At 45.0% G+C, this 21,483-nt stretch overlaps 1 protein-coding gene across 5 annotated transcripts in view; it reads right to left on the reverse strand.

The window, feature by feature from the left end:
- Positions 1-21,483, reverse strand: part of LOC139281036 (centriolar coiled-coil protein of 110 kDa-like) — a 59,658-nt gene that overhangs the window by 7,381 nt on the left and 30,794 nt on the right. For 4 of the 5 annotated variants that reach the window (XM_070900918.1, XM_070900920.1, XM_070900916.1 and 1 more), the window contains 8 exons: positions 13,771-13,948; positions 12,385-12,491; positions 11,342-11,458; positions 10,914-11,015; positions 10,710-10,826; positions 7,971-8,050; positions 7,632-7,700; positions 7,491-7,550 (listed from right to left, as the gene is read on the reverse strand). In XM_070900918.1, the coding sequence (XP_070757019.1) occupies positions 7,491-7,550; positions 7,632-7,700; positions 7,971-8,050; positions 10,710-10,826; positions 10,914-11,015; positions 11,342-11,458; positions 12,385-12,491; positions 13,771-13,948 (830 nt within the window). The remainder of the gene's footprint in view (positions 1-7,490; positions 7,551-7,631; positions 7,701-7,970; positions 8,051-10,709; positions 10,827-10,913; positions 11,016-11,341; positions 11,459-12,384; positions 12,492-13,770; positions 13,949-21,483) is intronic. The other variant, XM_070900919.1, reaches the window with a different exon arrangement.

A 21,483-nucleotide genomic window follows, 5' to 3' on the forward strand; every position in this document is an offset into this window, starting at 1 on the left:
GGGGGGAGGAGATTGGGGGGGTGGGGGGAGGAGATTGGGGGGGTGGGGGGAGGAGATTGGGGGGGTGGGGGGAGGAGATTGGGGGGGTGGGGGGAGGAGATTGGGGGGGTGGGGGGAGGAGATTGGGGGGGTGGGGGGAGGAGATTGGGGGGGTGGGGGGAGGAGATTGGGGGGGTGGGGGGAGGAGATTGGGGGGGTGGGGGGAGGAGATTGGGGGGGTGGGGGGAGGAGATTGGGGGGGTGGGGGGAGGAGATTGGGGGGGTGGGGGGAGGAGGAGATTGGGGGGGTGGGGGGAGGAGGAGATTGGGGGGGTGGGGGGAGGAGGAGATTGGAGGGGGGGGGGGGGGGAGGAGACTGAACGGGGCGGGCCCGTCCCCAGCACCAGATTTACAGGTAGGTGGCGTTGGGTCGGGTCGGGGGGGGTGGTGGGAGGGAGGTCGGTTCGGGTCGGGGGGAGGGAGGGAGAGGGAGGTCAGGTCGGGGGGAGGGAGGTCAGGTCGGGGGGAGAGAGGTCAGGTCGGATCCAGTCCGGGGGGGGGGGAAAGAGGGAGTCGGGTCGGGGTTTGGGGGGGGGGGGGGGGCGAGGAGAAGAGTCGGGTCGGTGTCGGGTCCGGTCCGGAGGCGGGGGGTGGGGAAGAAGCGGGAGTTGGGTCGGTGACGGTGTCAGCTCCGGTCTGGAGGCGGGGGCGGGGGTGGGGGAGCGGGAGTCGGGTCCAGTCCGGGGGGGTCGGGTCCGCAGACGGTGGGGGGGGGGGGTGGCGGGGGGGAAGCAGGAGTCAGGTTGGTGTCGGGTCCAGTCCGGAGGCGGGGGAGCGGGAGGCGGGTCGGGTCCGGTCCGGGGGTGGGGGGAGGTGGTGGAGCGGGAGTCAGGTCGGTGTCTGGTCCGGTCCGGTGGTGGGCGGGTGTCGGTTCCGGTCCGGAGGCGGGGGGTGGGGGAGCGGGAGTCGGGTCGGGTCCAGTCCGGGGGTCGGGTCAGGGGCTGGGGGGGGGGGGGGAAAGCGGGAGTCGGGTCAGTGTCGGGTCCAGTCCGGTGGCGGGGGGCGGGTGGGGGGGAAGCGGGAGTCGAGTCGGTGTCGGGTCCGGTCCGGAGGCGGGAAGCGGGAGTCGAGTCGGGTCGGGAGGAAGCAGTAGCTGGCCGTGGGAGGAGCCTTATTCACGCAGCCCCAGTGAGGCCATTCGGCCAGGGCTAGGGGCTGCGTGCTTCGGCCCCTCCCACACAGTTTTGTGCGCCTGGTGCTACTGCACCCGGCACTGTTTTCAGCGCAGGGACCTGGCTCCATCCCCTACAGCTCCTGCTGCGCTGCGCCGAGGGCCAGAGGACCTGCAGGGAGCTGGAGAATCTGGAGGGTTTTTTTTAGGCGCACTTTGTGGCGCGAAAAACGGGCGTCCAGGTCGGGACTGCGCCGTTCTAGGCGCGGCTCGAAACTTGGGCCCATTACTTCTAATTACAAACCTGCAACATTACTGAGATGGACATAGTGGTGCTCTCTCAAATGCCCAATCATATTATATTGACTTAATACAATTAACCACATCAGCTTCTTCTGAAACTTGGACCGTTATACATACACAAGCAAGTACAACAGTAACAAAAACTTGCATCCATATAGCGCCTTAGCTTGATAGCACTTTTGAGGACACTTTTCTGATAATTATGAGTGGGCTGATGAGGTGGAAATTGGCCGGATTGGATTCGTCCTGTTTGTGGACAGGACATGCTTGGGCAATTTCCCACATTGTTGCGTAGGTGGAACAGCTTGGCTAGAACCTCAGCTGGTTCTGGAGGTCTTTGGCACTACAACAGAATGTTGCCAGGGCCCTTAGCCTTTGCTGTTTCCAGTGCGCACAACCATTTCTTAATATCACAGAGTGAATCGAATTGGCTGAATACTGGCTTCCGTAATGGTGGAGACCTTAGGAGGAGGCCAAGATGGATCATTTGTTCGGCATTCATGTGCTGGACTCCGGCATCATTGAGGATAGGGATGCTCATGGAGCCTCCTCCTCCCATTAGTTTTTTTTAAATTAACACAGATAAATGTGAGGCACTATATTTTGGTAGGAAGAATAGGGAGGTCACTTGTTACTTGGAGGGTGCGAGACTAGGTGGGTAGAGGAACAAAGGGATCTCGGAGTACAAATACACAAATCACTAAAAGTTGCAACTCAGGTTAGCACAAGCAAAGCAATCCAAGCACTAGGGTTTATTTCTAGAGGTATAGGATTGAAAAGTAGGGAAGTTATGCTGGACCTGCATCAATCCTTGGCTCGACCACACTTATAGTACTGGGTACAGTTCTGGTCGCCATATTATAAAAAAGATAGAGGCACTGGAGAGGGTGCAGAGAACATTTACAAGGATGATACCAGAAATGCGAGGGTATACATATCAGGAAAGGATGAACAGGCTGGGTCTCTTTTCTCCTGAAAAAAGGCTGAGGGGTGATCTAATAGAGGTCTTTAAAATTATGAAATGTTTTGATAGAGTAGATATAGAGAGAATGTTTCCACTTGTGGGGAAGGGCATAACTAAAGGCCATCAATATAAGATAGTGAGCAAGAAATCCAATAGGGAATTCAGAAGAAACTTCTTTACCCAAAAAGAGTGGTGAGAATGTGGAACTCGCAAGCACAGGGAGTGGTTGAAGCGAATAGTATAGATGCATTTAAGGGGAGGCTAGACAAGCATATGAGGGAAAAGGGAATAGATTTAAGCTAATAGATTTAGGAGGAGGAAATACTGAGGTTCGAGAGAAGCATAAACGCCTTCATGGACTGGTTGGGTCGAATGGCCTGTTCCTAGATGCGGCAAGACTACAGAGCTTTGATCCGATCCGTTGATAGCTCTATCTATAGCATTTTGCTTCTGCCGTTTAGCATGCCTGTAGTCCTGTGTTGCAGCTTCACCAGGTTGGCACCTCATTTTCAGGTACGCCCATTGGTGCTCGTAGCATGCTCTTCTGCGCTCCTTATTGAACCTGGGTTGGTCACCTGGCTTGATGGTAATGTAGAATGAGGGATATACTGGGCCATAAGTTTACAGATTGTGGTGGGATACAACTCTGCTGCTGCTGCTGATGGCCCACAGCGTCTCATGCATGCCCAGTTTTGAGCTGCTGGATGTGTTCTAAATCTATCCCATTTAACACTGTGGCAGTGCCACACAACGCGGTGGAGGACGTCCTCCATGCGAAGACACGACTTCATCTCCACAAGCACTGTGCGGTGGTCACTCCTACCAATTTGACAGATGCATCTGCAACAGGTAAACTGGTGAGGAGGAGGTCAAGTAGGTTTTTCTTTGTTGTTTCTCTCACCACCTGCTGCGAGCCCAGTTTGGCAGCTATCTCCTTCAGGACTCGGCCAGTAGTGCTACTGAACCTTGGTGATGGATATTAAAATCCCCAACCCAAAGTACATTCTGTGCCCTTGTTACTCTCAGTACTGGTGTTCAACATGGAGGAGTACCGATTAATCAGCTGAGGGAGGGCGGTAGGTGGTAATCAGTAGGAGGTTTTCTTGCTCATGCTTGACCTGATGCCAGGGCACCTCATGGGATCCGGGGTCAATGCGGAGTACTCCCAGACAACTCCCTCTGAACTGTATACCACTGTACCGCAACCTCTGGTGGGTCTGTCCTGAAGGTGGGACAGGTCATACCCAGGGATGGTGATGGAGGAGTCTGGGACGTTGACTGATAGATATGATTCTGTGAATACGACTATGTCAGGTTGTTGCTTGACTAGTCTGAGGGACAGCTCTTCTAACTTTGGCACATGTCCCCAGATGTTGGTGAGGAGAACTTTGCCGGGTCGACTGGGCTGGGTGTGCCTTTGTCATGTCTGAATCCGATGCCTACAAGCACATTATCTACTAACCCAAAGATTGGACTTCTATCAGCAGTGAAATCGTGACTTCAATGTGCATGATTTTGGTGAAGCATTTGTCAAGAGTTACCCGGCAGCATATAATATTTTTTTCATGCCAGACCCACTTGAATTTGGTGGCTCTGTAGTTGCATTTCTGCAGTGTTTCTTTTTCTACTAAGTGTAAATAACACATGAAAATCCTCATATTACAAGAGCACAAATGGATCCTAAGGGAACCAGTTTAGCACATCATTTATAACATCCTGCGACACAGACATCCCACTACGAACTAAAGTAGAAGAATTACACTTTTTAAAACTTCTCTACCATTCAGGAAGTCTACTTTTTAAATCGCTCTCCCAGAAAAGAAGCCATCCAAAATGAAGACCACCCCAATTAGGATGGGCAACCATGCCTCTTTCATAAGAGATGTGTTTAATTCTATTGTAAGGAACAGCCAGAGTGCTGTTTCTGCTATTGGTGGATTCACCAGAGTATCTAGTGAGCAGCACAACCATCTGGAAGTATGAGCTAACCAACAGGACATTCTGGTGGGTTCCCCAAATGCAGTAATATGGTTTTTCCACAGGTCAAGAAAGGATCAGAGAATATTAATTGAAAGATACAGGAGCACCTGTCCGAATTGTTGATTTGTATTGGTGCACGTTCTGGCAGAAGCCAGCTTCAGCCTATACACAGTTCATCGAGACTATACAGAGAAGGCATGAAAAACATTTGTCTTTCTTGGTGTCAGCCAATGGCTCAGTAGGTAGCACACTCGCCTTTGAGTCAGAAGGTTGTGGGTTCAAGTCCCACTTCAGGGACTTGAGCACATAAATCTAGGCTGACCATCCAGTGCAGTGCTGAGGGAGTGCTGCACGGTCAGAAGTGTCGTCTTTCGGTTGAGATGTTAAACCGAGGCCCCGACTGCTTTCTCAGGTGGACGTAAAAGATCCCATGGCACTATTTTGAGGCAGGGGAGTTAACTCCGGTGTCCTGGCCAATATGTATCCCTCAATCAAAATAGTAAGAACAGATTATCTGGTCATCATCACACTGCTGTTTGTGGAAGCTTGCTGTGTGCAAATTGGCTGCCGTATTTCCCACTTTACAACAGTGACTACACTCCAAAAGTATTTCATTGACTGCAAAGTGCTTTGAGGCACCCGGTGGTTGTGAAAGGCGTTATATAAATGCAAGTCTTTTTTTCCAGTGACAACAAAATAGGAATGCAGGTTAAGTTGAAACATCTAAGGTGTGTCCAAACAGTTCTCCTAGTACAAAACTCCTAGATATGCATCAACATGGCTTAATCGAGCCCATCTGTGAGGATCAAACTGGGAGATCAATTTGTTACAAAAAAGGGAAATAGTCAAAGGGAGGAAGGGCCTACATCAAGTCTCAGTCAGCATGTCTCTTAATCCAAGTTCTCAAGGAGTTGCTTTGGTTAACAACTGGTGATGATTAGGCCTAGTAAGCAGTATTGGACTTGGATGACTAGTAGTGAGGGAATTGCTGCACTCAGAGGTGCCATCTTTTTAAAGACGTTAAATCAAGGCCCCGTTTGCTCTCTAAGGTGGACACAAAAGATCCCATGGCACTATTTCAAAAAAAAGCAGGGGAGTTATCCCCAGTGCCTGGCTAGTATTTATCCCTCAATCAACATCACTAAAAAACAGATTATCTGGTCATTATCACATTGCTGTTGGTGGGAGCTTGCTGTGTGCCAATTGACTGCTCCATTTCTTACATTACAACAGTGACTACACTTCAAAAGTACTTTATTGGCTGTAGAGTACTTTGGGACATCCTGAGGTTGTGAAAGCCACTATATGAATGCAAGTCTTTCTTTTCTTTCTATTAAGATAATATTTGGCTAGCAGATCAGATTGCCCAGAGTAGGTCCTTTCACCACACTGAAGGCAGACATCCATTAAGAACCCGATAAAGGAAATTTAGACTTCAGTCAACAGCTGATAAAAGATATACCTGGGGATGGATACAAGAACATTGTTCTCTAATTAGAATTTAGTGTCGACCATTACGGATTTGCAGAGGTAAGCAGATACTGTTAAAGCTCCAAAAATCCAATTGGGAGTTACCATGTGTCCATGCAGTGGCAGGGGGATGGTGGCAATACATTCACAGATTTTGTAGTGAGTTGTGTTACTCACTCACCATGCCACTTGTGCAGAATTCCATGTACCTAGTTGTCCACTTAGCATGGACCCAACCCTGCAATTGATTTGCTTAATAGCGAAGTTGTCACTGTCCTCCTGGGGGCTGGGGGGAGGAAGGAAGGAGAGAGATGGGGAAGTTAAGCACTGTCTTTTTGGAGCAGAGTTGGCTCCAGGATGATGTGCTGGGTGATGAAAGTTTGAGTCAAGTCAGTCTGATACTTGATCAAGCGGTTTTAGTTAGTTAAACTCCAGTAATACTCCTGCGGACATTTGCACTTAAGCCATGGCTTGATAAAGAAGAACCAAAGCTCTCTGGAGTTGGGCAAGGGATTTAGGCAAATTGCAACATGGATTTCCAAGCAGTTTGGCTTAGAGAATCAAACATCTGGAGGCAAAATCCTCCTCTATTCCAATATACCCATTCCCCCAAAAATACAAGTAGCAAGATGGATTCGTCAAACTGCAGTTTAAAATTTGAGTTATGCCTTTAGATGACAGTTCAGTTCCCTGCAGATAGTCAAATCATTAGGATGGAGGACAAGGACTTAATTTATATTTGCACCGCCTTTCCCTTTGGTTCTCATGTTATTCATCCACCAATGATTTAACTTAAAACTTGACTTCATGTGGAGTTGGGCTAATACAAGTCTAAAGAAATAAATGATAGTTGATCTTGTATGTTGCAGACTTAAAAGGATTACCAAATGATACTCTAAAGCAGCAAGCAATATTTAACTGTATAAATAAAGACCTTGCATTTCTATTACCGTTATCATCTTCTCAGGATATCCCGTGGTGCTTCACAGCCAATGAATTACATTTGAAGCGTAGTCACTCTTGTTTTATCGGTTAATTCAGCAGTCAATCTATGTACAGCTAGGTCCCACAAACAACAATGAAACAAGTGACCAGCTATCTGTTTTGGTGGTGTCGGCCAGGACACTCCCTGCTCTTCTTCAAAAGAGTCCTGGGATCTTTTACATCCACCTGGACAGACAGATGAGCCTTCAGTTTAACATTCCATCTGAAAAAGTCCACCTCCAACAAAGCAGCACTGAAGTGTCAGCCCACCTAACATGCTGAAGTTTTGAAGCAGGGCTTGAACCCACAACCTTTTGACTCGGAGGCAAGTACTTCCATGAGTCAAACTGAATTATTTTTCCATTATTGCACTTTAAAATACAAATATACCCAACACAAAATAAGGAACCAAGATTCTTGGTGAAAAATAAGTAGATACTGCGGGTTTTAAAATAGAAGTATAAAGGCTATGTAGCATTACCCAGGTATATCGACATCTTAAATATTGAACGCAACAGTTATTCAAATTTCTATAATAACGACCTAACCATCTGGAATGTGGTACTTTTACAAAACTTTCCTTGTACAATTAAAACTCAATGAAACAGATAACTAAAATGCAACCATTCTGTCACTTACCCTTGTCTGTGAAGTAGTCTTTGGGCTGGAGCATTCTGTCCCTGACTTGGTTGAAGAATTCTGCAAATAAGCAGTAGCATAAATGTGTGATTTTAGTTTGAATAACAAATAGCTTTTCTACTAATCTATTTCTGGTCTTACCTAGTTTCAGAGGAAGCCTTTTGTTTTGCATGTGACTTCTGTTTACTAGGGATTCCCATTTCAACAGCCCTTGAAGAAACAAGACAAAACTGATCAAACGCTAATAAGGTGACAACAAGCAATTTCCCAGTCCAGCCCTATGTGTTTATCTCCCAAATTTAATTTTGCAGGTAAGAGAAGCAGCACATTTGCCATCAACTCTTCACAACTGTGGCAGTGGACTTGTATATATAAAGAAAGTGTAAACTAATGTTCAGCCATTTGAATTGCAATTATTTCAACTTTAATCATTTAGAATTATTTAAACAATTACTGTCATTCTGCAATCGGGGCACTTACTTAATTTGCTTTTTTCTGTCTAAAGATTTCTGTGTGGCAACAGAAAGGGCTCCTCTTTCTTTAGGGCTCTTCCATTTCTCCTGCAACGAAGGGGCAAAAGTCAACTGAAGAACAAGACAAGACAAAAAGTAAAATGAGTCACATAAAAAAAAGCTATATATGATGCATTCTAACCATTATTTAAATGGCTGCAGACACCTATACAGGCCAGATGTCAGTTATCACATCATGAATTATTTGGAGATTATATAACATAATAATCTAGAGGCTATACATCAATATTTTCATGAAATTATTACATCCCCTCAGTTATTCCCTAAACGTATTTTTTTTTGAATTAATAAAGTGTCCCTAGTTTAGTATATGTACAAAGCCAACAATCCAAATGCAGCAAGTTAACTTTCACATCTGGAATTGAATGGGAGCCAAGTGCGCTTCCCCTGTAGATTGAACAAATATAAAGATGAGAGGTCATGTTTAACAAATTCACAGCATTACATTACCATTTGAATCAGGTAATCTTTGCCCATTCTGTTATAGATCTCACTTGTACCTTTAGTATTTTTTGATTTTGAATGGGACAAAGTTAAATGCCAGGTCAGAAGGAGGTCAAATGAATAGGGGCAGAGCTTAGTTCATGAACATTGAACTTCTTTCAAAGAACAGTGAGCATATTTAAATATAAACACCCAGATGGAAGTTTAACTGACAAATTAAAAGCTTGAATTAGAAGATCCGCGTAAATTTGGGCACTCCCACAGGTTGTTCGCCAACTGCTATATATAAGCAAGAAACAGAAATAGCAACATGAATTTCTGATGAATCAAAAGAAAACTCTTAGTCAAACAGTATTTTAAAAGCAAAGTAATGGTAAGCTGCATTCTGATTTTAGCCATAGTCTCAGCATTGCTTTCACCTAGCACAAGAAAACTTCAAAATGAAAGTTTTGCAGAATACAAGTAGTGTCATCGCAACTCACTGCTACACGCCCTGCTTCGCTAAGCTGTTCTATCAACTGGAATCTATGCAGGTTAGCTGCGTTTATTTGATCCTTGACCCAAGTCAGTAGAACCTGGGGGTATATTCACCTTCACTGCTGGTGGAGTGGATTGTCTATCCATTTTAGAACCCATTCAACTTTCACCTCAATGAAATTCTAAGCCAGGAACAAAGGGCTAGTAATTGCATAGCGACCCATTGGGGGAAGACAGCTTTTGCGGGAGCGCAAACGTATCGGCGGGGAACCACACAAGCGAAGCTGACGCGAACTTCTGGTTTAGCATTCCCTTGGGGCGCTAAACCAAGCAAGAGGGGCGGTAGCGGCAGAGCACTGCACAATGTCCAGTGCAGCGCTGCCAGGATCGGAGGCTCCTTCCCTCCCTTAAAGGGAAGGGCCATTGCTGAGGGCTCTGCAATTAATCTAATCCCCTGCTCGCTGACGGCACCCGCGATCTGCAACGATCAGCCCCAAGCACTCTAACAGATTGCAGGGCTGATCAATCGCGACAGAAGAAAATGCTACCAAAAATGACCTTGGAACTCAAAAACATTTTCTCACTTCCTTCACCATCAATCTCTTTAAATACCGCTCCCCAAGCGGCCGGCCTCCCTGCAGCTGCTGGCAATGCTGCAGGGGGCGTAACCGAAGTTCACATCCAGGGTGGTACCGGGGCGCTGCGCACCAGACGATGTCACGATCTCCAGGGCGCAGGAGATTGTGGCGTTAGGAGCTATCGCCACCGCTAACCTGCAAGACAAGTTTACGGACATCGGTACTCTAGTCGCATGTGGTCGCAGAGCCGGTAGTGCCCTGCGGAGGCACAAAGGAGGCCAATTTCTCCTCCAAAGTCTTTTTTTGGCAATGAGAGTTACAAATTGATCATTGTCTCTTCGAACTGAACCTTTTGAAGGGTCCTTGCTATAAGAAAGGGGTGGACAGAAAGGCAGAGGCATAGAGAAACTTTTCATTCCTAGATGAGCAAGGTACTTCCTGGCTGTTCCAGCTTCTGCAGCAAAATCTTGGTAACCATTTGTTCTGGAAGATTCTATTAGCTCTGAGTAGTCCAATTTCACAAAAATAAGACACGTTAATTTAGCACAAGGAATTAATTTATAATGTTGAAACTTGTTTCAGTTAACAGCATCTATTTCCATATTACTGCACCCAAACAAGGGGTTGAGTGAGCAGAGAAGCATCAACACCACATCATCACTAACATTAAAATGACATAAAGGGAAACTTAATTGCATTTTCCCCCTTTGCTCGTTGCTCAATTCTTTGGAATTACATAAATGAACCTTCATTTCGTGATAATTGAGTTTCTTTCTAACTCTTAAAAAATAACTAATGGTTCACACCATGAGTTATGTAACAGAGTGTCTGTCCCTATTGCTTTCTTTTAACATTTGGCTGTCAGTTTACAAGAACACTGAACATGATTTTTCTTGTAACAAAACTTTCAACCACTATGGTATCTACATTAAAAGGTTTCAATAAGGACCTGTTATGTCCATTAAATCCTTTCACAAAGCATTTCCTTGCTTTTGTTACCCTAATTTCCATCAATCCATCTTGTAGTTTGTTTACAAAGGCACGTTAGTATCACAGAAGACGTTACACTTTGCAAATTTAATGAGATAGTCTTACTTTTGTTTTTTTAGAAATTAATATTTTAGCATACAAAGAACATTCATGTGCTGAAATTCTTACTACATTGAAACATAGTCAGTGAAATTTACCATTTGTCTCAGCTGTTTTTCTTTGCGAATTTCCCGATCATGGCATAGGATCTGCATTTTGTCACCAGGTTTCAATTCAAAGAAGATGTCGTGAATCTCATAAAGGGCAGCTCGTAACTGGCAAAAGTGAATCAAAAATTAAGCTCTTATATTTTCTTTGGTTATAAATTGAAAGGAATAAAGTTGTGCAGTTTCATTCAATACCTGAGCAACAACTCTTTCCTGCAGTGAAACATCTTGTGATGAAACAGCACCTCTTTTCAAGGGTGTTTCTGTCTGGAAGCTATTGATGAACTCCAAGGTATCCTTAGTGAATTAATATACAAAAGTGGTTACACATAAACCTTCTAAATAATGACTATTGTCAGAAATTCAACTTCTATTAAAATGGTTGCCAATGCACAATGAATTGGTCCAAGCATAAAAATTTTATTTCAAACTTTCAAAAGGGAATTGGATATATACTTGAAAAGGAGTAATTTGTAAGGCAATGGGGAAAGAGCAGGGGAGTGGAACTAATTAGATAGCTCTTTCAAAGAACCGGCATAGACACGATGGACTGAATGGCTGTATGATTCTAGGAAAATGATTTTTTATCTGCAATCCTACAATGTCAGATTTTAATTTCTTACTTTTACGGTCTGTTGAAGCTGTTTCAATTTATCTGTCTTCATCAGTCTGCGAGTAAGGAATCCTTTTGCCAGAGCTGTAACCTTATTAAACTTCTGCTGGATTTCTGGTGAATTAATCTTAAACACAGTAATTTCAGTGATGACATTACAATGCAAGCGTAACAAGTTTCTCAAATATGTTTCTTTCATTCACTCAAAAGTATGAATAGAAAATGACAGCCATTCACAACAGACAAGTTCCTTCCCATAACTTATGACTGCAATTCATGTTTATCTACACAGCCTCACTGTAGAAATATAAGGAAGCACTGTAACCAAGTGTCTGAACCTTCTATTTGAACCCTCTGTGGATCACACTCAACTTGAAAAAGCCTCAGATAATCAGGTCCCTAATCAGCCTCTATTAAGAGTACAAGTGTAACTATTGCCTGGGAGAAGTGCCTATTTCCCAGGCAAGTAAGATCAAATTCTATGGGGGGGGGATTTCAAAACACCCCACACCCCCACGACGGGTGGGAAAGAGTCAAATCGGTAAAAATGTGAAACCAGACCCTAACCCACCGCGAACGTGCCCAATTCCGGTTTAATCAATGGCGGATTTGGGGATGTCCAAGTAGCCCAGTCTGGAGAAGCGGGGCTGTAATTATATTTAAACGAGGTTCCAACCCTCCGATTTTGGGAGCCATTTGAATTTAGCAGCTGCAGGCCAGGTTTCCCAGGGCTCGGGAAACCCGGCAGCTAAATGGAGGCGAGAGCTGCCAGATGCAACAGGTTAAGAGCTTTTCCAGCACTGCTTAAGGGTCAGGAGGAGCAGGAATGCTTCCCCAAGGCCTCTCAGGCAAATCTTCTGCCGCGATTGGTTGACCCCTCCCCCACGAATGGCCACACAATCTCTCCAGCCTAGTGCCCCCGTGATCTCCCCCTCCCACCTTCCATGCAGCCGCGCACCAAGCCCCGCCCTCCCCTCCACCAGCTCCCAATATTCTCCGATTGCCGGGGACTGTTCCCAGAGGACCACAATAAACCATTTAGTTCCTTCTCACCTGTGACCATCTACTCCTCGACTTGCTAAAGAAACAGCAAGATTGTGTCTCGTGTATTTCATCATCCCCAGTTCCCCATCGACTAAAAGATTCTGCACTGGTATACGCTGGAAAAGAAAGTTGGTATACAATACAATTCCAAAATATTGGGGAATGGAAAAATAATAAATAGCCACCAGGTCACTGTAAACCAGTCTGCTGGGTTATACCTACTGTAATCTATTTACAGGAAATTTCTCAACAGACAAGATGATCAAGTAATGCTGACTTTTTTCAAAGACTAGGGGACTAAACATTCAAGCCATCTATCAAGGAATTCCATAATATAGCTTGGGGCAAGTTTGTTTCTTCAGAAGCTCAAGAGTTATATATCCAAATTATTGACCAACCACTTTTATTTAAACTGCCTTAGCACAAAAAACAGATAAATGCATGGTGATGGGTCGGAAGGGAAAAAACAGACTGACGAGCAATGTTCCCTTTAAGCTGCGCATTCGCGAGGTCATGCCACTGTCTCAAGGTCACGTACAGCTGGTGAGCTGGCTTCCCAATGTAAAAAAAAAACACATGCCCAGAAGTTTGAATGGGCCACGCAACCCCCCAAAAAAGTTCAGGGGAACATTGGTGACGAGGTGACTGGATTGAGCATAACATTTCTGCCCACATTAAATATTGTTCCGCAATAGTTGTACCTGCTATTTCTTATCTTTAGCTTTATTCTAATATGATCATATTCACAATAACTAATGTTAAACATAATAGATACTTAGTTGAGAACAGTTTAAATGCTTTGGAAATTAGGTTTACTGAAGCATTGAAAACTTCAAATTTTCAGGAACAACATTAAAAAAAAAATCAGGTTTCACACCTTTGAACATCATTTTAAAGAAGAAGCTTGCACCTTTAATGTTCTCAATATGTCCCAGAGTGCTTCATCACCAATTAATTACGTTTAAAAAATATATAAAAAGTGTGGTCACTGTTGTTTTGTAGACACAGGTTAAAAAGTGCTACCAAGTGAGCCAAACTGATGATATAATACTGATACACACCTACAGTACCAACATAGTCGATACCTGACAATTTGAAGTCATTTTTACTCAACAAAATTGATTTATTCAAAATTAAACAACTCCATTACACAGCAAATTGAGAATTTAGTTCTTAAAAATTTAATCAGATAATTTGAAAGAAACAACTTTGAATTAGATAGAGCAGACTATTTTAAATCCGGTTTTGACAAGGACTTTAAAAAAAATCAAATGCATCATTAAAATTCATAATTGTTGGTTAAGATTCAAACAACAGTGAAAACTAATGTGCCTTATTGCTTTAGTGCTGTAGTCTCAAAATAGAAAAATATTGGTCTCTTGAAACTCCAATTACCAATGTTACAAGAAATACTGGGCTGATTACCATCCACTCGAGTGATCAGAGATGGTTTGGAGTAATTTTCATTTATTCTCCTCCAATCTAAAGTAGTTTCTTTACTTGAACGACTTTCAGATGATTCCATCACAAAATTCCTTTGCTCTCTGAATCGTCTTTCCTGTTCTTCAATTTCCTGCAGATCAAAAATGTAACAAGTAAAACAACTTTACCAACTAAAGGTACCATAAGTGAGTCGAACTATTACTTTTCTCTACATGAAAGCACATGAGCATCCAACAAACTTTCTATTAGTATTTTGTTGACGGTAAGATGCTTTATATTACTTGTTAACTTTTGTGACTTAAGTACCTCAACAACAAAAGGCAATCTGGAAACCTGCAGCATTAATCAGATCACAAGCAATCAAGATGGATCAACACCTCCATCAATTAAACATGGTTATACTTAACTAGAGGAATACCAAGATACAATGGGAAATATCCAACTGCTTATTGCTAAACCAGCATTCTGATCTTTGCCAGCATTGATGCCAATCCTTAAGAAAATTCCACTCCCTTTACATCATAAAAGCACTTTCATGTAGAAAATGTTTTATCATTGTAGAGCAATTTTCGAGCACTAGCATCAAATAGCTACATGCATTCAAGCGTCTTTATAACTTTTGAAAAGGAAATGTAGACATGCATACCACTTAGAAGCCTGTAGCACCTTTAAAAGCACCTTTAGAAATTAACGTAATTGCAGAATTGGTACATAAACCATTCAACAACTGTATTTACTAAAGTTTTAAGGCATCAAATGATGCACCTGTGATATTTCACCAAGATGCTCAGCTATCTTAAAAAGGTCAGAGTTCAGATCTATCACCAAATTAAATTATTCCATTTATTTATGGACACTTATGGACAGTTATTCCAGAATACCAGTCACACCTGCTCTTCCTCCTCCAAATCCAAGAGTGCCATTGGAACCCCCAAGAGCAATGAAATTTAAAGACTATTTTAGAGAAGAACTTACAAGGAGGCCGAGAAGTTGCCCTACATCATCATGTCAAATTACAAGTGCCTAGAATTCAATAGTTCTCCAAACTGACTCCAAGCTAACCAGTTGGCCAATTTTCCAGGTTAGAAATCAGGTCACCAGAAATACCGGCTCAGGGGGTCAGTACATAAACTTGTGAAAGACTAGTATGAACTTCCACACTGGCATCGAAGGATGCTCAGTTTGATCAGTCTTTTTATTTTCTTTACTAAACTGATAAGGGAATTACCAATAATACTTCAGATAAAGGAATGTTTAAGATTCATATGGACACAATATGGACACGTGTGCAGCTTGGTTTCAAGGAAGCTTCGGAAATGTTATACACATTCCAGAAACTCATGTATATCACACAAGTTTCTTTCAATTATCGTATTATATATTTTTTTTAAATGGAGACTTTCCTTGAGATCATTTGCAAACTAGCCTATTAAATTGAAGTTGGGCAGTATGCCAAATTTAGTTGTAGAATCAAAAGATTGAATCAATAGCCCGGAATTTGCGGTGGGTATCAACAGTGAACGAACACCATTCCCTGTTATTATCCATTTGAAACTGACCACAACATCAGGATGTAGCGAATGCGCATCCTAACATGGAAATCCTGAAGTTGCAGTCAGTCATTCACTGTTCAGACACTGGCTGCACTGTGGGCTCCGCTCCCATAACCTATAATCAGGTGAATCAGTGAAACAGTCAAAAACTTTGGCCTTTTCACGCTAATATTGCTGATAAATATCCCATTAAAAGTTAGACCTTGTTGGATTAGGTGTAACTGGGGTTAACAGCATACTGACTGCTAAACAAACGTTATGGCCCTGTAAAACAAATTTTAATTTTCTGGAGTGTCAAATTTCTCCTTTTTAATAAATATTACAATTTTTAAGAAACTTAAAAAAAAAAAGTTTTAATTAAGCTTGTTCATATTTATTTCAGGTTTGCCTTTTTCCCTATGCGAGAGCCCCAATCTTTGTTTTGTTCTCTAACTTTTTAAAAAAAGTCAGAATAAAAGCACCCCTTCACTTCACGGTTTCCCGTCTGAGAATTCTGCATTGTGATTGGCTGCTTAGAAAGTTTGCTCATGTCACAGCAGCTCGCACTATGAGATTCTCATTGCACTACACTGATCTCAACTGAACGTCGAAAAAGCCAAACATCGCCACAGAATCGCAAGATCTTTGTGGGAAGCTTTCTTTGGGGCCAGCGGCAAACGCCTTTGCTTCGCCGCTGACAGCAAATTACTGGCCAGTATGCTCCAGGCCTACATGATGAGGTATATCAGCAACATGTCAGATAGTCGTAATTTCTTTGGCCAGCAGGGCCAATGCAGATTATATCATCCATAACTCTCCCCTCCAGCAATAACTGTGCACAACTGTGCCAGACAGAGAAAAGAAAAGCAACAGCTTCAGAAACTCCAGACTAGAGAGGAGTGGAAGATGCCTGTGCGCGAGTTCTTTTAACGTGGGGTGGCCGTTGCACACCGGCTATTGCACGGGTTTAGCTGAGCAACCTTGCTCAGCTAATCCCGTGTGGTGGCTGATGTGCAATGGCCACCCCACATTAAAAAGAACTCACGCACAGGCACCTTCCACTTCTTTAACATGAAATTTGGGACCTGGAACGTCAGGGCCCTCATGGACAACTCCAACAGCGATAGGCCGGAACGCCGCACAGCCATAGATGCCCGGTGGGCAGGGGAAGGCCAGTTCAAGGAACAAGGTGAAGGTTACACCTTCTTCTGGAAAGGGAAACCAGAGGAAGAACGCCGCCTCCACTGAGTCGGTTTCGCTATCAAAAACGAGCTGGCCGACCGCCTCAGAGACTCCCCTGCGGGATTAATGAACGTCTCATGATTCTCCGACTCACCCTATCCCGGAATCAATGCGCCACAGTCATCAGTGCGTACGTCCCAAACACTCAATGCGACAGATGAGACCAAAGAGGGTTTTTAACTCCAGCCTCGAAAAATCCCTGTCCCTCGTCCCTGTGGACGACAAATTAATCCCCCTCGGTGACTTCAACGCCAGGGTCGGCAAGGACATAGTCCTCTGGGGAGGTGTGATCAGCAGAGAGGGGGTAGGGAAAACCAACTCCAGCGGTACCCTGCTCCTGACAAAATGTCGAGAACATGACCTGGTCATCACCAACACCTTGTTCCGCCAGAGGGACAAGTACAAGGCATCGTGGCAACAACCTCGCTCCAAACACTGGCACCTGCTCGATATGTCATCGTCCAAACCAGGGATCGCAAGGAAGTGTGCATCACACGTGCCATGTCAGTAGCCGACGGCTGCTGGACAGACCACTGCCTAATCTGTTCCATCACTGACATCAACATAGCCCCAAAGCGGTGACGGCAGCAGAAGCAATGCCGTAAAAAAGGCAATGCTGGGGCACTCAAAGACCCTGCTAAGAGCCCTATACAGTCAGCACCTCACAGCTAACCTGGTGTGCCTCGAGGACCCTGAGACGCATAACGCCCACAGCACTTGGTCTGCCCTCCAGGCCTCCATAACCAGCGCCTGCGAAGAGACCCTCGGTCACTCAACCAGGGAATACCAGGACTGGTTTGATGAGAATGACCAGGAGATCCAAGAGCTAATAGATCGCCATCGCAGGGCATTTCTGAGCCTTAAACAACTACCCAACTAGAGAGCAGCAAGGCAGTATTACAGATGGCTAAAGGTCAAGGTCCAACAAAAAACTCGAGACCTATAGAACAGATGGTGGATGGAGAAAGCACAGGAGATACAGCAGCTGGCCGACAGCCATGATGTGCGAGGATTCTTCACCACAGTCAAGGCCATTTACGTCCCAAACACCCAAGGCCCCACCCCACTGCTGGCCAAGAATGGGGAAACACTCATCAAGGACATCGAGGCAGTCAGGGCCCGCTGGAAGGAGCACTTCGAAGATCTCCACAACCGACACTCTGCCTTTGATTTGAGTGTCCTCGACCCCATCCTGCAGCATGATACCCACCACCACCTCAGTAAAACCCCAGCCCTGCATGAGGTAGAAAAAGCCATAACACAACTTAAGAACAACAAGGCTTGGGATGCGGATGGAATCCCTGCTGAGGCACTGAGGTATGGCGGAGAGGCATGACCTCATCTCTCTCATCATGCCGGAAGATCTGAGTGATCGTGACCATCTTTTAAAAAGGGACAAGTCCGACTCTGCAGCAACTACAGAGGAATCTCTCTGTTATCAGCAACTGGGAAAGTCGTCGCTAGAGTCCTCCTCAACTGTCTTCACCCTGTGGCTGAGGAGCTCCTCCCGGAGTCACAGTCGGATTTGGTCCCCTACGGGATACAACGGACATGATTTTTACAGCGTGACAGCTGTAAGAAAAATGTAGGGAACAGCACCATCACTTGTACATGGCCTTCTTTGACCTTAAAGGCCTTTGACACTGTCAATCGCGAAGGTCTATGGAGCGGGCTCCTCAGTTTTGGCTGCCCCCAAAAGTTAGTCACCATCCTCCACGACGACATGCAAGCCATGGTCCTTATCAATGGATCCATTACAGACCCAATGCACGTCCGGACCAGGGTCAAGCAGGGCTGTGCCATCGCACAAACCCTCTTCTCAATCTTCCTCGCTGCCATGCTCCACCTCACACTCAACAAGCTCACTGCTGGAGTGGAACTAAACTACAGAACCAGTGGGAACCTGTTCAACCTTCGTCGTCTCCAGGCCAGATCCAAGACCACCCCAACCTCTGTTGTCGAGCAACAGTACGCGGATGATACCTGCGTCTGTGCACATACAGAGGCTGAACTCCAAGTCATAGTCAACATATTCACTGAGGCGTACGAAAGCATGGGCCTTTCAATAAACATATAAGAACATAAGAATTAGGAACAGGAGTAGGCCATCTAGCCCCTCGAGCCTGCTCCGCCATTCAAAAAGATCATGGCTGATCTGGCCGTGGACTCAGCACCACTTACCCGCCTGCTCCCCGTAACCCTTCATTCCCTTATTGGTTAAAAATCTATCTATTTTGAATACATTCAATGAGCTAGCCTCAACTGCTTCCTTGGGCATAGAATTCCACAGATTCACAACCCTCTGGGAGAAAAAATTCCTTCTCAACTCGGTTTTAAATTGGCTCCCCCGTATTTTGAGGCTGTGCCCCCAAGTTCTAGTTTCCCCGACCAGTGGAAACAACCTCTCTGCCTCTATCTTGTCTATCCCTTTCATTATTTTAAATGTTTCTATAAGATCACCCCTCATCCTTCTGAACTCCAACAAGTAAAGACCCAGTCTGCTCAATCTATCATCATAAGGTAACCCCCTCATCTCTGGAATCAGCCTAGTGAATAGTCAAAGCTAGTGTATCCTTCCTTAAGTAAGGTGACCAAAACTGCACGCAGTGCTCCAGGTGCGGCCTCACCAATACCCTGTACAGTTGCAGGAGGACCTCCCTGCTTTTGTACTCCATCCCTCGCGCAATGAAGGCCAACATTCCATTCGCCTTCCTGATTACCTGCTGCACCTGCAAACTAACTTTTTGGGATTCATGCACAAGGACTCCCAGGTCCCTCTGCACCACAGCATGTTGTAATTTCTCCCCACTCAAATAATATTTCCTTTTACTGTTTTCCCCCCCCCCAAGGTGGATGACCTCATATTTTCCGACATTGTATTCCATCTGCCAAACCTTAGCCCATTCGTTTAACCTATCTAAATCTCTTTGCAGCCTTTCTGTGTCCTCTACACAACCTGCTTTCCCACTAATCTATGTGTCATCTGCAAATTTTGTTACACTACACTCTGTCCCCTCTTCCAGGTCATCTATGTATATTGTAAACAGTTGTGGTCCCAGCACCGATCCCTGTGGCACACCACTAACCACCGATTTCCAACCCGAAAAGGACCCATTTATCCCGACTCTCTGCTTTCTGTTAGCCAGCCAATTCTCGATCCATGCTAATATATTTCCTCTGACTCCGCGTACCTTTATCTTCTGCAGTAACCTTTTGTGTAGCATCTTATTGAATGCCTTTTGTTAATCTAAATACACCACATCCATCGGTATACCTCTATCCACCATGCTCGTTATATCCTCAAAGAATTCCAGTAAATTAGTTAAACATGATTTCCCCTTCATGAATCCATGTTGCGTCTGCTTGATTGCACTATTCCTATCTAGATGTCCCGCTATTTCTTCCTTAATGATAGCTTCAAGCATTTTCCCCAATACAGATGTTAAACTAACCGGCCTAGTTACCTGCCTTTTGTCTGCCCCCTTTTTTAAACAGAGGCGTTACATTAGCTGCTTTCCAATCCGATGGTACCTCCCCAGAGTCCAGAGAATTTTGGTAGATTATAACGAATGCATCTGTAAGACAAAAGTCCTCCACCAACCTGTCCCCGCCGCACAGCACTGCCCCCAGTCATCAAGATCCACGGCGCAGCCCTGGACAACGTGGACCATTTCCCATACCTCGGGAGCCTCTTATCAACAAGGGCAGACATTGACGACGAGATTTAACACCGCCTCCAGTGCGCCAGTGCAGCCTTTGGCTGCCTGAGGAAAAGAGTGTTCGAAGACCAGGCCCTTAAATCTGCCACCAAGCTCATGGTCTACAGGGCTGTAATAATACCCGCCCTCCTGTATGGCTCAGAGACATGGACCATGTACTGTAGACACCTCAAATCGCTGGAGAAAAAGCACCAACGATGTCTCCGCAAGATCCTGCAAATCCCCTGGGAAGACAGATGCACCAACGTTAGCGTCCTTGACCAGACCAACATCCCCAGCATTGAAGCACTGACCACACTTGATCAGCTCCGTTGGGTAGGCCACATTGTCCGCATGCCTGACACAAAACTCCCAAAGCAAGCGCTCTACTCGCAACTCCTTTACGGCAAACGAGCCAAAGGTGGGCAGAGGCAACGTTTCAAGGACACCCTCAAAGCCTCCTTGATAAAGTGCAACATCCCCACCGACACCTGGGAGTCCCTAGCCAAAGATGGCCTTAAGTGGAGGAATTAAATCCGGGAGGGCGCTGAGCACCTCAAGTCTCATCGCTGTGAGCATGCAGAAACCAAGCGTAGGCAGCGGAAAGAGCGTGCGGCAAACCTGTTCCACCCATCCTTTCCCTCAATGACCGTCTGTCCCACCTGTGACAGGGACTATGGCCCTCGTATTGGACTGCTCAGTCACCTCAGAACTCATTTTTAAGAGTGGAAGCAAGTCTTCCTTGATTCCAAGGGACTGCCTATGATGATGACTAGAGAATTTCTAAACTCCAAGTGTGAAGTCCACATGAGATTGGATTTATGTCGAATTTGAGTGCATTGTCCTCACTAGTCAAATTAGGAATATCTACTTTTTCTCCCTTCTACCCTAGATGTTAATGAAACAGACAATTGTTGTGTTGCCTACCTGTCCATAGATTAGTTATAGACCAGAAGAACTTGGTCTTCCATCCTTCAATTCTAGCAGATTGGCCAGGCAGTATGCTACATACCAAGTTGATCGGTTGTAGCCCCTATTCAATTATTTAAAGGAACTGCTTCTCAATTTCAGGCTCCACTTTAGTCTGACGCTCCAAATCTTTGCCCACCTGCTTTTGAAGGGGGAAGGCAATTTGGAGGACCTTCTTGTGGGTCTGACCAAGTTGGTCATCTATAGGTCCAGGATGGATGCAG

Source organism: Pristiophorus japonicus, chromosome 15, assembly GCF_044704955.1.
Source record: "Pristiophorus japonicus isolate sPriJap1 chromosome 15, sPriJap1.hap1, whole genome shotgun sequence".
NCBI lineage: Eukaryota > Metazoa > Chordata > Chondrichthyes > Pristiophoridae > Pristiophorus > Pristiophorus japonicus.